At 46.6% G+C, this 14849-nt stretch overlaps 1 protein-coding gene across 1 annotated transcript; it reads left to right on the plus strand.

Moving 5' to 3' along the window:
* The first annotated feature begins 655 nt into the window (after positions 1-655).
* Positions 656-13588, plus strand: rbm47 (RNA binding motif protein 47). Its single transcript, XM_062477610.1, is given in 9 exon segments — positions 656-736; positions 4256-4671; positions 4674-5038; positions 5149-5494; positions 7171-7194; positions 7717-7926; positions 9557-9726; positions 10102-10431; positions 10492-13588. Coding segments are annotated over 7 exon segments (1734 nt in total). The 5' UTR covers positions 656-736; positions 4256-4286; the 3' UTR covers positions 10336-10431; positions 10492-13588.
* Positions 13589-14849: the final 1261 nt, after the last annotated feature.

Below are 14849 nucleotides of genomic sequence, written 5' to 3' on the forward strand. Positions count from 1 at the left end.
GCTTAGCTGAAGCCGTGCTAGGACGCGTCCATTGTTGTTATGTACACACACACAGACACACACACAGACACACACACATACACACACCAAGTCATTTGTCTTGTGCTGACATGACTGGCTGGGTTATCCTCCTTTGGAGAATCACACTTCCTGCTCTGGTTAGTCAACTAAAAACCACACTTCCCATCAGCCATCTCCTCACATGTCTAATGTTAGGTCTTACTCGCTTATTAGTTACACTGAGTCAGAGTGTATGCAACAGGTGCCTTTGTGTGTGTGTGTGTGTGTGTGTGTTTCATGGTCTCCACCCTTCTCTCTGTCGCTCCACAGTCTGAGCTTCCTTCCCTGGTTAAAGTCCACAAACACACACATTCTCCTCACACACACACACACACACACACACACACACACGCACACACACACACACACACACACACACACACACACACATACACCTCACACACATACTCCTCACACACACACACATACTCCTCACACACACACACCTCTCACACACACATACACACCTCACACACACACACACACAAGCACCTGTTTGGCTCCACCTCCACCTGCTTTAGTCCAGCCCCTGCTGTAGCTGTGGCTCAGGTCCGGTGTGTGTGTGTGTGGGGGGGGGGGAGTAGGGCTGTGCTTAGTGCCCTGCTGTACCTGCCTCTCATGGAGGACTAACAGTCTGGCAGAAACAGCAGAGCTGGAGCACAGCGGAACAATTGGGGTACTTTATACATCTTTACTCCTCCTACATCTGTCTGTTTAATATACTTATCCTGTCTTTATCGGTTTACTATACTTATCCCCTCTTTATTTTTAGTTTACAACTGTTTTCTTTTCTCGTTTCTTGGGTTTAGCTCACCTCATAGTGTGAGCTGAACCGTTTGAAGAAAGTGTTCAACTGTTGGTTGTGTGCTGTTGTTAGACATATTGTTAAAATTTCAGTTGAAACTGTTGTTTCTGTTGTGTGTACAGAGGTTTCTGTCAGTGGTTGTGGACTGTTGGGATTGTCATGATGCAGAGTTGTGGTGTTTGGTGTAGCCATCGTCAAGCTGTCTGGATGTCAGTTACTGTACAACGTCTTTTACTTACGTTTAATGAGTCAGAGTTCATACTGTGGTCATCCCTTCTGTAGCCATGTTTGAGTCTGTGGAGGAAGACATTTTGAATCAGTCCCACACACACACACAAACACACACAATAGTTGTTCAGTTTGGTTGCCGTGTGACTTGCTGTTCGTGTGTTGTGAGCCGGCGCCACGTGTGTGTGTGAGCTCTCAAACCAACTTGGCGTCCTGCTATCTAACCCTAACCCTCTCAAACCAACATGGCGTCCTGCTATCTAACCCTAACCCTATCTAACACTGTGGCTCAATGTCACTCAGGACAGAAGCTAGACCAGGAGACTTGTACCTGCTTCAGTTCCATCAGGAACACGATGAAGCACAGCGCCTACATGTAACCTCCCACAAACACAGGGTGGTGAGATAGATTGTGGAAGGCAGACAGAGCGCAGAGTGCAGAGGGTCATCAGGTCGTCAGGAAAGCTGAATAAGTAATTTTTCAGCCTGTTTCCTCCAAAACTGTCAGTTAGTGTGAAGAGACTCAGCAGCTTGGTAATGAGCAACTATAACACATAGCTGACCTCTGACCCAGGTGGACCTCTGACCCAGGTGGACCTTTGAAGCAGACTTTAATCCTTGCCAGACCCTAGTTGGTTCAATCAAATCATAACTGGTTAACTGCTGCTTCCTGCAACAGCCAATGTGGTAAAACACCTGTGTCCATCCTCCAATGGCGTCCCACCATCCTATGGGTTTGGGCCCTCTGACCCCTAACCCCTGACCCCTGTTTCGGCCCTTGTGGGGGAGCTGCACTTCAGGTGTATGTTTAACCCTTTATAACTATGATCTCTCCCTCTCTCTTCTCTCTCTCTCCCCCTCTCTCTCTCTCCCTCTCTCTCCGTGTCTCTGCCCTTCTCTCTCCTCTCTCCCTCTCTCTCTCTCCTTGTCTCTCTATCTCTCTCCCTCCCTCTCTCTCCCTGTCTTTTTCTCCGTCTCTCCCCTTCTCTCCCCCACTCTCTCTCTCTCTTCTCTCTCTCTCTCTCTCTCTCTCTCTCTATCTCTCTCTCTCTCTCTCTCTCTGTGTGTGGGGGTTGTGATTTGGATTGCCCATGGTTAATCATCGACCTACAGCTAGCTTAGGTTTGTTCCACACACACACCACCGCACACACCTCTGTACACCTGTACACATACACACACCACCTCCACCACACACACACAGTTCTGTAAAGGTCAGCTCTTGCCAAGCTAGCACAATGATGAGATTACAGGCTAGAGAATGAATAATCTTTTTTTTTCTGCACCCTCTTTCCTCTCCTTCTCTCCCCTCCTCCTTCTCTTTTGTCCTCCTCAGTTTCTCAACCCCGTGTTTCTTGTCTTTAGTGTCTTTATTCCATTGTCCAATTGTTTATTTTTAGTTTTCTGGAAAAAGGACTGTACTGTGCACACATACATACACCAGGCACACACAGACACCAGACACACAAACACCAGGCACACACACAAACACCAGGTACACACACACAAACACTACACACACACAAACACTAGACACACACATAACCATACACTTGCACATACAGAGACACAGCGACAGTGGTGTCGCTTGTTCTCACTTCTCCCAGGAACAGAGACTCCAAACTGACTGTTACATAGTTTCAGTTCTTCTCTCTCACGAGCAGATCTGAGGAGCAGGAAGGAGAAACAGATTAGACTCAGAAGGGGACATTTTAAGGGAGTTTACATCCTGGTTGGAAGCCATGATGTCGTTGTCAGAATGAGAAAGCTAAATATCCACTTCCTGATAGACGACCTTTGGGCCAATATGTAGTTGTGTGTTGCCCTTAGTTACTCTTTCTGAGAACGGTTTGTAGTTGAAGTGAACTCTGCAGTGAGCTGTGGCTGAGGAGAGTGTCATAAACAGCACAGCTACATGCAGCTGATAGAGAATCTGTTCTGGACAAAGATATAAAGAAGTGCCTATCGATGCCATCATTTATTGGTTCATCCAGATTAACCAGACCTCTAATTACCCAGAAAGGTACAGGAAGTTGTCCTGAAAATATAGCCTGGAGATCCACTTCTTGTAGTGTTCTTCTGGTTGGTATCTCTCTCTTTCTCTCTCTCTGTGTCTCTCTTTCTCTGATTCTCTCTCCCTTTTTGTCTCTCTGTCTGTCTCTCTATGTCTCTCCCTCCTTCCCCCTCTCTCTCCATTCCCCCCCCCCTCTGTTTCAAGCTAAGGTACAAGTTCAGAAGTGACTTTAATACCTTCAACCTTGAATGTACCTGTGTGTGTGTGTGTGTGTATGTGTGTGTGTGTAGGTGGGATATCGGGTCAGGTTATGCGTGTGCGTATCCATGGTTGCAAGGCTTTGCAATGTTTTACCCTGTGAACTGGTCTCACCTTATGCTGGCAAAGTCTAGGCACACAAACACACACACACATACACGCACACACAAACACACACATGACATCGTTTCTGCATAGCTAGTCCATGATTGAGGTTGAGAGCGGGGGGTTTAATACACAGTTTGGTGTTTTTCCGTTCCCCAGGCCTGCAGGGTGTTAGTGAGAATAAGAGGTTTATGTTGGGGAAGCCGATTTGAGATTGTTCTCTGTTCTGTGTTTATGAGCCCTTTAATGAAGCGGGTGTGACTGGCACGTCCGCACCCTCAGGTCAGCACAGGGACCCTCTGCTGGTGGCAGCTGGTATTGCAGCTGTTAGTGTTGGATCAGAGGCCTTTCACCTGCTGTTGACTCACAGTAGAGAGTTATGTATACCGCAGTCCTACACAGCACCCCCCTGCACACACACACACATCGTAGCATGTGACCCAGGCTTAATCAGTGAACCCTGAGCTGGGGTTTACGGCCCCTCATTCTGTGTGCCAGGGGTCAGGGGTCAGATCAGAGCGCCTGAATAACAACGGGGCTGTAAAAAAGGCTCTCTGGATCATTTACCGACGCTCCTCCTCCCCATGACAGGCTGAAGGAGGAAGAACGAACACATGACTGATGTTATTGTTTTATTTCACAGGGTGTGGATCCAATATAAAATGATATTCCTGGTGTTTCACATGAATCACAAGGCTCTGCTTGACTTGTTGCACCAGAGCTACGTCTCATCTCCATCTCTATTTATCTGAAAGATTCATCTTTCACCGCCTCTGCTTCTTCCAGGCTGTAGATCTGATTGGATGGTTTTGTCAGAATGACGGCCGAAGATCCCGCCTCCTCCTCCTCCTCCTCAGCCATGAGCAGTAACTCCGCCCCCTCCAAGCCCTCTGGCCCCTCCCTTCTATCTCTACAGCGGCCAATCCCGGTGCCGGAGGGTGTGGCGGGAGCCCCAAATGAGGGCTCCCTGGTGGCACTGATGGAGCGCACCGGCTACGGCATGGTCCAGGAGAACGGCCAGCGCAAGTACGGTCCCCCCCCAGGCTGGGCCGGTGCCTCGCCCCCCCGGGGCTGCGAGATCTTCGTGGGGAAGATCCCCCGGGACGTGTACGAGGATGAGCTGGTCCCCGTGTTCGAGTCTGTGGGCCGCATCTACGAGATGCGCCTGATGATGGACTTTGACGGCAAGAATCGCGGCTATGCCTCGTCTGCTGCTCTGTCGACAACTGCCGCCTGTTCATCGGTGGGATCCCCAAGACCAAGAAGCGCGAGGAGATCCTAGAGGAGGTCTCCAAGGTGACGGAGGGTGTTCTGGACGTGATTGTGTACGCCAGCGCCGCGGACAAGATGAAGAACCGCGGCTTCGCCTTCGTCGAGTACGAGTCTCACCGTGCGGCCGCCATGGCGCGCAGGAAGCTGATGCCCGGACGCATCCAGCTGTGGGGACACCAAATTGCCGTGGACTGGGCGGAGCCGGAGATCGACGTGGACGAGGATGTCATGGAGACGGTGAAGATCTTGTATGTCCGGAACCTGATGATGGAGACCAGTGAGGAGACCCTCCGACAGGTCAGCAGGAAAGGGATGGGTGGGTGGGTGGGTGGGTTATGAATGTGAGTCATGGATAGAACACTTCCTTCCTCCCTCCTGACCTCCTGATCTCCTTCCTGAACCTGCAGGTGTTCAGCCAGTGGAACCCGGGCTGTGTGGAACGTGTTAAGAAGATTCGCGACTACGCTTTCGTCCACTTCTCGTCTCGCGACGATGCCGTCCTGGCCATGGAACACCTGAACAACACGGAAGTGGAGGGCTCCTGTATCGAGGTAACGCTGGCCAAGCCCGTGGACAAGGAGCAGTACACACGCTACCAGAAGGCGTCCAAGGGGGGCGCTGCTGCAGCCGTGGCGGCTGCTCCGGAGGCGTCTCAGCAGAACTACGTGTACCAGTGCGACCCCTACACCCTGGCCTACTACGGCTACCCCTACAGCACGCTCATAGGACCCAACAGGGAATACTTCGTCAAAGGTTAGAGACCCTTTTCTACCCCTGCTGTTGTTGTTGTTCCCAGTAGGTGGAGATCATACAAGCCTGGTTGTATGATCTGTCTGATAATGATGTAGTGGGGTTATAATTACCACCAATTTCTTGAGATCTAAAGCTTGAGAGTTTGAGTATGGGCACAGAACAGCACTTCCCATTTCATCACACAGCACTTCCTGTTTCATACATGGAAGCAGATCCTACAACCAGGCTTGATCAGACACCAATGTTCCAGGTTTTGGCCCAATTTTTGTTATTTGTACTGCCAGTGAACACATCAGTGATCATTTAACAAACAGGACCACCACAAATTTACATAGAATTTGTGATGAATTTAAAATGAACATATACAGTGGGTATGGAAAGTATTCAGACCCCTTAAAATGTTTCACTCTTTGTTTCATTGCAGCCATTTGCTAAAATCAAAAAAGGTCATTTTATTTCTAATTGATGTACACTCAGCACCCCATCTTGACAGAAAAAAACTTTTTTGCAAATGTATTAAAAACGAAGAACTGAAATATCATTCAAGTATTCAGACCCTTTGCTGTGACACTCATATTTATGAAGGACTCCCAGACTATGAGACATAAGATTCTCTGGTCTGATGAGACCAAGATTGAATTTTTTGGCGTTAATTCTGAGCGTTTTGTGTGGAGAAAACCAGGCACTGCTCATCATCTGCCCAATACAATCCCAACAGTGAACCATGGTGATGGCAGCATCATGCTATGGGGGTGTTTTTCAGCTGCAGAGACAGGACAACTGGTTGCAATTGAAGGAAAGATGAATGCGGCCAAGTACAGATATCCTAGAAGCTTCCAGAGTGCTCTGAACCTCAGACTGTGCTGAAGGTTCACCTTCCAACAAGACAATGACCCTAAGCACACAGCTAAAATAACAAAGGAGTGGCTTCGGAACAACTCTGTGACCATTCTTGACTGGCCCAGCCAGAGCCCTGACCTAAACCCAATTGAGCATCTCTGGAGAGACCTGAAAATGTCTGTTCACCATCCAACCTGACAGAACTGGAGAGGATCTGCAGGGAAGAATGGCAGAGGATTCCCCAAATCCAGGTGTGAAAAACTTGTTGCATCATTCCCAAGAAGACTCATGGCTGTACTAGCTCAAAAGGGTGCTTCTACTCAATACTGAGCAAAGGGTCTGAATACTTATGACCATGTGATATTTCAGTTTTTCTTTTTTAATAAATTTGCAAAAATGTCTACATTTCTGTTTTTTTCTGTCAAGATGGGGTGCTGAGTGTACATTAATGAGAAATAACATGAACTTTTTGGATTTTAGCAAATGTCTGCAATGAAACAAAGAGTGAAAAATTTAAAGGGGTCTGAATTCTTTCAGTACCCACTGTAGCTACACATGAATCCTTGAATCTTCCCATTGATTGAGACGGATTTAAGATAAGAAATCACATATGGAGAACTTCCTGTACTGGCTGAATGTGTGTGACAGACTTGGGTCCAGTAATTGGGGTTGTTTACCTGAAAATCATCAGTACTCAAAGTGCCAACTTTGAAGTAAATGAAACTTTCTGGAGATTTTAAAATTTGAAGGATTTCTTGACCTGGGTCTGTGGGAGGTCGAAGGGAGAAAAATTGTTTCAAGACTTTCACAATCGTGTTTTGGTTTTTTCTCCAAAGGAGGCCCAATGATACAGACCAATGGTAATCTCTCACATCCTTATTGGCTACTCCTACTTAAACTCTTATCCAATTAAAAATAAGTTTCTTTGTCACGTGACATACTCTTTTGGCTTTTGTAACATCCTTCCTGTCCTGCTATTTTTCCCATTTGATTGACTAGAACACACTTCAGCGTAGCTCTGATAGGGAAGACTCCTGCAACAGTGCTTCAGATCATTAGGATGTCAAAGTAGGTCCTTTGCTTCTGCGATGTCTGCATTTAAATGAAATTCCTGAACAGACACACCCTGAAATTACAAAGAGGCAGTTCCAGTTTTTATAGTGAAAGTCAGCCAGCCCGGTTGGAAACATGGCTAGAACATTATTTCCCCTGCAGGAGATTTGCTGTATGCTTTAAAGGCTGCTCGCTACTAAGGTGACAGTAGTTTCCACTAGTATTCCAGAATGCAAGTCAGCAGCTCAACAAGTCGTAGGAGAGTCAGTGTTCCGTCAGCTCCTCAGCCTGCCACGCTCATCAGCGCCCCCTGTGGTGTGGTTGTCCAGCAGGTACGGTACGAGGCCGTGGGCGGGCCGCAACCGCTAGCCGTACGCCCGGTCCGCGGGGGTCCTACCTGGGAGGCTACTCTGCCGGCCGCGGCATCTACAGCCGCTACCACGAGGGCAAGACCAAGCCGTCCGACAAGCCCTACGAGCTGGTGCCCGGCCTGGAGCTGGCAGCCTCCGTCAACCCAGTCGGCATCAAACCCGGCACAAGTCAGTAGGACAGATTCCCTTTGTCCCAGCCCCCTGAGTGCCTAAAACTCCCCCACTCTGCTACCTCTCAACCCTGCTGGGGAGGGCTGTCCCAACTTGCTGGTTGCCACTAGATGGTCATGGAAGAACGGACTCATAAATAGATATGGAAGTGTTGTAGGGTACCTCGAATGGTGAGGACTTCCTGTGTTTAAAGATGCTCAACATGCAAAAGGGTTGGAGGTTTGACATGGTTAAAGAGTTTCTTTCTAGCATGGCCAGATAGTGACAACCTCCTCTTGTCTCCAAGCCTCCTCTCTCCAATTCTGGATCTCGTGTCTGTGGTGTTCTGTTCTACATCTCTTTAGATCTCTCCTAATATGTTATGCATCTCTTTAGATCTCTCCTGATCTGCCTTCAACACTAACATTCTTCTGATCCTGCTCAGGAAACTATGCAACATCACAGTCCCTCGTCTGTAAAAACCTCCCAATGTTTCCTTGATTTCCTCAAACCTTCAATCACCATCTGTGTGCACTTTGTGTGATTACCGCCGTCATTCATTGGTTGATTTGAGGTCTGGTAGTTTAAGTGGATTTTCCCGGCACTTCGTCATGAGCGATCCGACCCTGATTTGGACAAGATTCCACAATCCACAGTCGTCAATCCAAGTCGACGAGCATGGAATCAAAGGATCAACTTGGGCCAGTCTGAAAAGGACTTTTGTCCGTTTAAAACAATGAGTGACGTTGTGTTGGCTGTGTGTGAGTGTGTTACAGGGGGGTACCTGGGCTGAAGATAATCCAGAGCAGAGTGGCATCTTAATCCAAGTCACACCCCCAGAACACATTGCAAGCTTGTGGAACTTCCCTTTTTCTGTTTCCCTGCCAGACCTCTCACTGCTCTCAGCCTTCCCTCCCTGCTCTCTGTCACGCCAGTTCTAATATCACTACACCTTTGCCCATTTTGTGTATGTTCTTGTGTGCGTCTCTCTCTCTCTCTTTCTCTCTCTCTCTCTCTCTCTCTCTCTCTCTCTCTCTCTCTCTCTCTCTCTCTCTCTCTCTCTCTCTCTCTCTCTCTCTCTCTCTCCATGTGTGTCTCTCTCTCTCTTTCTCTCTCTCTCTCTCCATGTGTGTGTCTCTCTCTCTCTTCTCTCTCTCTCTCTCTCTCTCTCTCTCTCTCTCTCTCTCTCTCTCTCTCCATGTGTGTGTCTCTCTCTCTCTCTCTCTCTCCATGTGTGTCTCTCTCTCTCTCTCTCTCTCTCTCTCTCTCCGTGTGTCTCTCTCTCTCTCTCTCTCTCCATGTGTGTGTCTCTCTCTCTCCATGTGTCTCTCTCTCTCTCTCCATGTGTGTGTCTCTCTCTCTCTCTTTCCATGTGTGTGTCTCTCTCTCTCTCTCTCTCTCTCTCTCTCTCTCCATGTGTGCGTCTCTCTCTCTCTCTCTCCATGTCTCTCTCTCTCTCTCTCTCTCTCTCTCTCTCCATGTCTCTCTCTCTCTCTCCATGTGTGTGTCTCTCTCTCTCTCTCTCTCTCTTTCTCTCTCTCTCTCTGCTTATTGCTCATGTCTGCATGCTTTGTGTCTGTGTGTAGTGCTGCACATGTGTGTGTAAATATGGTGTGTGTGCATCCCTCTCACGTGGGTGTGTGTGCAGTGGCCCTGCCGGCGTTGGGGGGACAGTACCCGGTGTTCCCTGCCAAGCTGCTGGAGGAGGGCAAGATGCACGCGGTGGAGCACCTGATGAACCCCCTAGCCCTGCAGCATGAACACGCCAGCGCTCCGCCCACCGTCATGCCTGCCGTGTCCACACCCCCGCCCTTCCAGGTACACACACCTGCCATCTACACACCCTCAACACTCCAGGTACACACACCTGCCATCTACACGCCCTCAACACTCCAGGTACACACACCTGCCATCTACACACCCTCAACACTCCAGGTACACACACCTGCCATCTACACACCCTCAACACTCCAGGTACACACACACACACAGATGTAGACAGAAACACATGTAGTTGTACGCACACTTCACATACTTACACAGATATACACAATACACATACACATCAAGCCCACAGAAACACAGCTACAAGCGTTAGGGCTAGCCATCCTTTCAAGCAACACAAAGAAAATATATTCTGATTCACTTCCTTCAAAAGGTCTGGGAATAACCCTTCCTCCCTCCCTCCTCCAGGGCCGTCCCATCACCCCTGTCTACACCATGACCCCCAGCATGCAGCGTCTCCCCGGGGCGGGCTTGTACGCTGGATACATCCCCGTCTCCAGCTACAACACGGCGGCTCTGGCCGCGCTGCAGAAGAACGCTGCCATGGCGACCTACGGGGGCTACGCCGGCTATGCCGTCCCCCAGACCTTCCCCCCCGCCACCTTCCAGCTGCCGCTGCACGACATCTACCAGACGTACTAGACCACCATGCCACCCCCACGCCACAGCTGAGAGGGTTTCACCTACAGCTACCTTTTAACCCTAACTGTCCTTCTAACTGTCCTTCTAACTGTCCTTCTAACTGTCCTTCTAACTGTCCTTCTAACTGTCCTTCCAACTGTCCCTCTAACTGTCCACTGTAAAGAACAAAACGGCAATGTTTCATTAGTGTCTCCACATCCTAATCGTCTTGCTGGGGGGCGCTACGCCCACGCTAAACCGGTTTTATGTTTATTCTCTCAACTTTGATCCCTGACCTACTGACCCCTAGCATCCATGCTAGGGGTCCATCCTTGTCTGACATGTGACAGCATGACTGACCCCTGACCACATAGTTGTGATGGTCGTGATGGTGAACCACGTTTCAGAGCAGGGCTGACCTTCACTAACCCTAATCCTGACCCTCACTAACCCTAACCCTGACCCTCACAGTCCCAATAGCACAGTCACTCAGTAGACCAACCAAAACAACTAGCATTGGGGGGATCTAAACCTTCAGCCTCTTGATCTGCAGTCAGATGTTCAACCCCACCTTTCTAATCCCCCCCCCCCCCCACTCCCCTCCCAGACAGACAAACAGACAGACATGACATCCTCACTCCATTCCCCTCCCTCTTTAGAACTCTTGAAAGTGGAGACTTGGCTCTTAATGCTTAAAAAAAAAGTTTGGACAAAAAAAAACAAAAAAAACATTGACTACAAAAAAAGGTTTTAAACATTTTGAATATTTTGTATTTTAAGAGTTTTAACATGAGTCATTAACATGAGAGTATTGTAGAGAGCTATGTTAGGCCTACTGATGTCCGTCCATGCTGGAAGAAGGAGATGCTTAGTAGATATACTATGGTTCTTAAGGGGTATTTTAACTTTATATTTGGTTATATTTTATTTTTTGTGTGAGTTTAAGCATCTTTATGTTTTTTGAGTGTTGTGTTATGTATACGCTCTGGATAAGAGCGTCTGCTAAATGACTAAATGTAAATGTAAATGTAGCTTTTGCCTTGTTTGCATTTTATTAGAGCAACAACTGTAGAGAGTAAACTCACTTAAACTAAACTGGAACTATGTTGGCTCATGCCAGGTCTCAAGTCTAAATGGGGTTATTGGTAGTTTTTGAGTCTCTAGTTTTAATCCTTGGAATTAGGGTTAGGATTAGGCTCTCATCCTTCTGATACCATTACTCTCAGACCAGCCGAGTAAGACTGAACTAATGTTGTTTTTGCTGTTTTGCGTTCATGTATCATGTCTTTAGCATTTGCTTTCACTGCTTGACTCTTGAAAGGTGAACAAATATGAACAGATGAGAGACAATTTCCTTGTACTTTTTTTTCTTGAGTGCATTTGCACTTATTTGACAACTTGGATTGAACCAAATATGCTTAGCTGGTGATGAGCGACCTGGTGAAACCTGAACACCAACAGACCTGTCACCTGCCTCTCTCCTCCTCTGCCTTTCTGCTGGAGATCTCCCTGCTCAGAGAGTTTCACAACTCGGAGATTCATATGTGCCATTATCGGTTTTACTGCAATGCCTTTTCTATCAGAGAACTGAAAGTGCCGACCTGTGCCTAACCAAACTGATGTATGTGCTAAGGATGCTGGGGTTTGTAGTTTATCACAGGCCTATTGAAGCCTACCTCGTGTGATGTCATCTTTCTACGAATGTTTTCTCACATTTCAAACACTCCCTAAATACGTCTGATGGCCTCTAACCCTAACCTCCTCTGTGGTACTGTTGTTTCTGTCTCCCTTCCTCTGCTTGATCAAGATGCACTTAACTGTATTTATAAGAAGGCAAGAGATTGCCATTATCACATGAAGGTTCTGATGTTTAATACTTGCAGTGATGTTGTGTGAGAAAGTTTTGTGGTTTTCAAACACCTGTGTGTGTGTGTGTGTAAAAGAGAGTTTTTGCTCTCAGATGAAGTAAATATGACCCAGAAGAATGTTAAGCAAGCACTGTTAGGGTGAAACTCTGCTTTGTGCTGGAATCAACTGGAACAAGACACAGAAAATACACACACATGTACACTCCTTTAAATACTAAGCTGCTGTATCATGCTGACAACTTCATCAGGGTTCATTTAGAGGCCAAACAAGCATGAGTCTCAATTCAGTTTGAGAATGGAAATATCAAAATCAATCCATTGTTGTGTTTTTACACAAACTGTCCTCTCCACAAGAGAAACAGAGGTGGCTTTAACGAACGTGAAGACACAGCTCACTTTGACATGTTTCAGACACCACAACTCAGACCCACTGTGTTTGGGGCCTCTGCTGGTAATGTGTTCTTATATGATGACAAAAAGTCAGGATATATTTAATATATGCATTATGTGTTGTGTATGAAGAAAGAAGAAATGGAAGAAATAATATATTCCAAGAGTAAACATTTTGTTCTTTACTTTATATATACCGTAGGTAGCAAAAAGTAACTTTTTTTCTCTTTTTTTGCCAAAGTGTCCAATAGTTTTGAACATCAGAGTCATTATTATTATTATGTTATAATTGTGCTATTAACATGTTTTGGTTTTATTGGTGTGAGGTTGAAGACTGGGGTCTAGGGAACCAAGCAAGCAGGTCTGATTCCCAACCTAAGTCATCTCCTAGGTTTCTCACTGTGTTAGCTCCCAGAACTAAAGTCTCTCCAGAGCTAACCCTGGTCTCTAAGTCTATTCAGCAGTCCCTCCACCTCTATTACACTCTTGTAGAAACGGTCTGGTCTTCACATCGTTTTACCCTCTTTACATCCTTTTCACCTAAATAGTGCCTGTAGTTTGACCTGGAGCTGCTAGCTTCATGAGGCTGGTTAACCTGGCTGCTAGCTGCTAGCTTCATGAGGCTGGTTAACCTGGCTGCTAGCTGCTAGCTTCATGAGGCTGGTTAACCTGGCTGCTAGCTGCTAGCTTCATGAGGCTGGTTAACCTGGCTGCTAGCTGCTAGCTTCATGAGGCTGGTTGTTAGCCACCTAGCCGCAGCTCATAGAAAGCTAACCGCAGCAACTTGCAGGCTTTCCATAGCTGTTGGCAGGCTGGCTGTTAGCAGGCTAGCTGTGTACACAGATATGTCTAATTGAAGAAGGGCTCTGCAGGAAGTAATGCCTGTTTGCAGAGCTGTGCCTCTGTCCTGGTCTATTCTACACTGTTTTTTACCAGTTTGTTTGTTATAAACGCTAACTCAAGCCTTATTGTATTTATAGTTGTTCAATAGTTTAAATAAAGCATTTTCAAAAACATTATGTGGTCCTCTTTATTGTTGAGGTAAATCTTATTACTACTACTCCACCACTGTCTATTTAAACTATTCAGCGTGAAGTGCAAAAATTACTTTAGACTGTTTCATCTGGGAGAGACCCTTAAATTACTATCACTAATGATAAATTCACACTCTTAAACAGCTGTAGAATACTTTGTCCATTCCTAATCTGAACATTCTGGATCATTCTGGAACATCCTTCATTTGTGGAGAGAGACCAGAGGACTTTGTCACAACGCTGCCCTTATCTAAAGGCTGAGGTGTTGCCAAGACACATAAACTAGTGACATGAAAGGGATTGTTGGTTCAGAAGTTAAAAATGGTTTCCTACGTAATCCTTCCACCTAAACCATATTCATGTAGGATCGCCTAAATACCCCCCCCAAAAAAAACATCTGATAACTTCCATAGAAGAACTCATCAACGTTTATAAAAGAGAACTCAATCTGAATGATAACTGAAATCAGAATCAATGTCTGTTAAGCTGGGGACCAGTAGGGTTAGGGTTAGGGACCAGTAGGGTTAGGATTAGGGACCAGTAGGGTTAGGATTAGGGACCAGTAGGGTTAGGGTTAGGGACCAGTAGGGTTAGGATTAGGGACCAGTAGGGAGCAGTGTTTCCTCTCAGGGGGCACTGGATTTGATACTGCGGGGCTCAAATATGAGTGAAGTCACTCATATATAAATGTTCTTTTCAGTATGGTTTCTATCTACAGAGTCTGCATTTGATTGACAACCTGCAGGTGCTCCTCTCCCTAGCATGTTGGTACCCTGGTCCAGCCTGCAGATCGTCTATGGAAGCAAATCAGTGACATAATGTTTTGAATTTTAAAAGGCATTGAATACTTAATATTGAAATTTAAACAAGACCGAATTCTCATATGAGTATATTTCAATGTAAAATAAAATTCAGGTTGCTCAAATTCGAGCCTAAAAAATTGGAGCTTATCAAATTTGAGCCGAAAAACTTCGAGCTGAAAAAATTTGAGCTGAAAAAATATACACACATATATAAAAGTATACCATCTATAATGTAGAGCAGGGGTGCTCAATTAAAAACCCAAAAGGTCCACTCACCAAATTTCCATTCAGTCCTGGGTCCGGAACAGTGATGGTTTATTTTTCTGGCCCATACCTCAGACTTCTGGGGGTAATTTTGTTGTGTCCATGCTTTGTGACGTTTCACATTACCACTATTGACAAGGCGGACAACCGTCTCATTGCAGATTAAACCCATCGGT

Source organism: Osmerus eperlanus, chromosome 14 (genome assembly GCF_963692335.1).
Source record: "Osmerus eperlanus chromosome 14, fOsmEpe2.1, whole genome shotgun sequence".
Lineage (NCBI taxonomy): Eukaryota > Metazoa > Chordata > Actinopteri > Osmeriformes > Osmeridae > Osmerus > Osmerus eperlanus.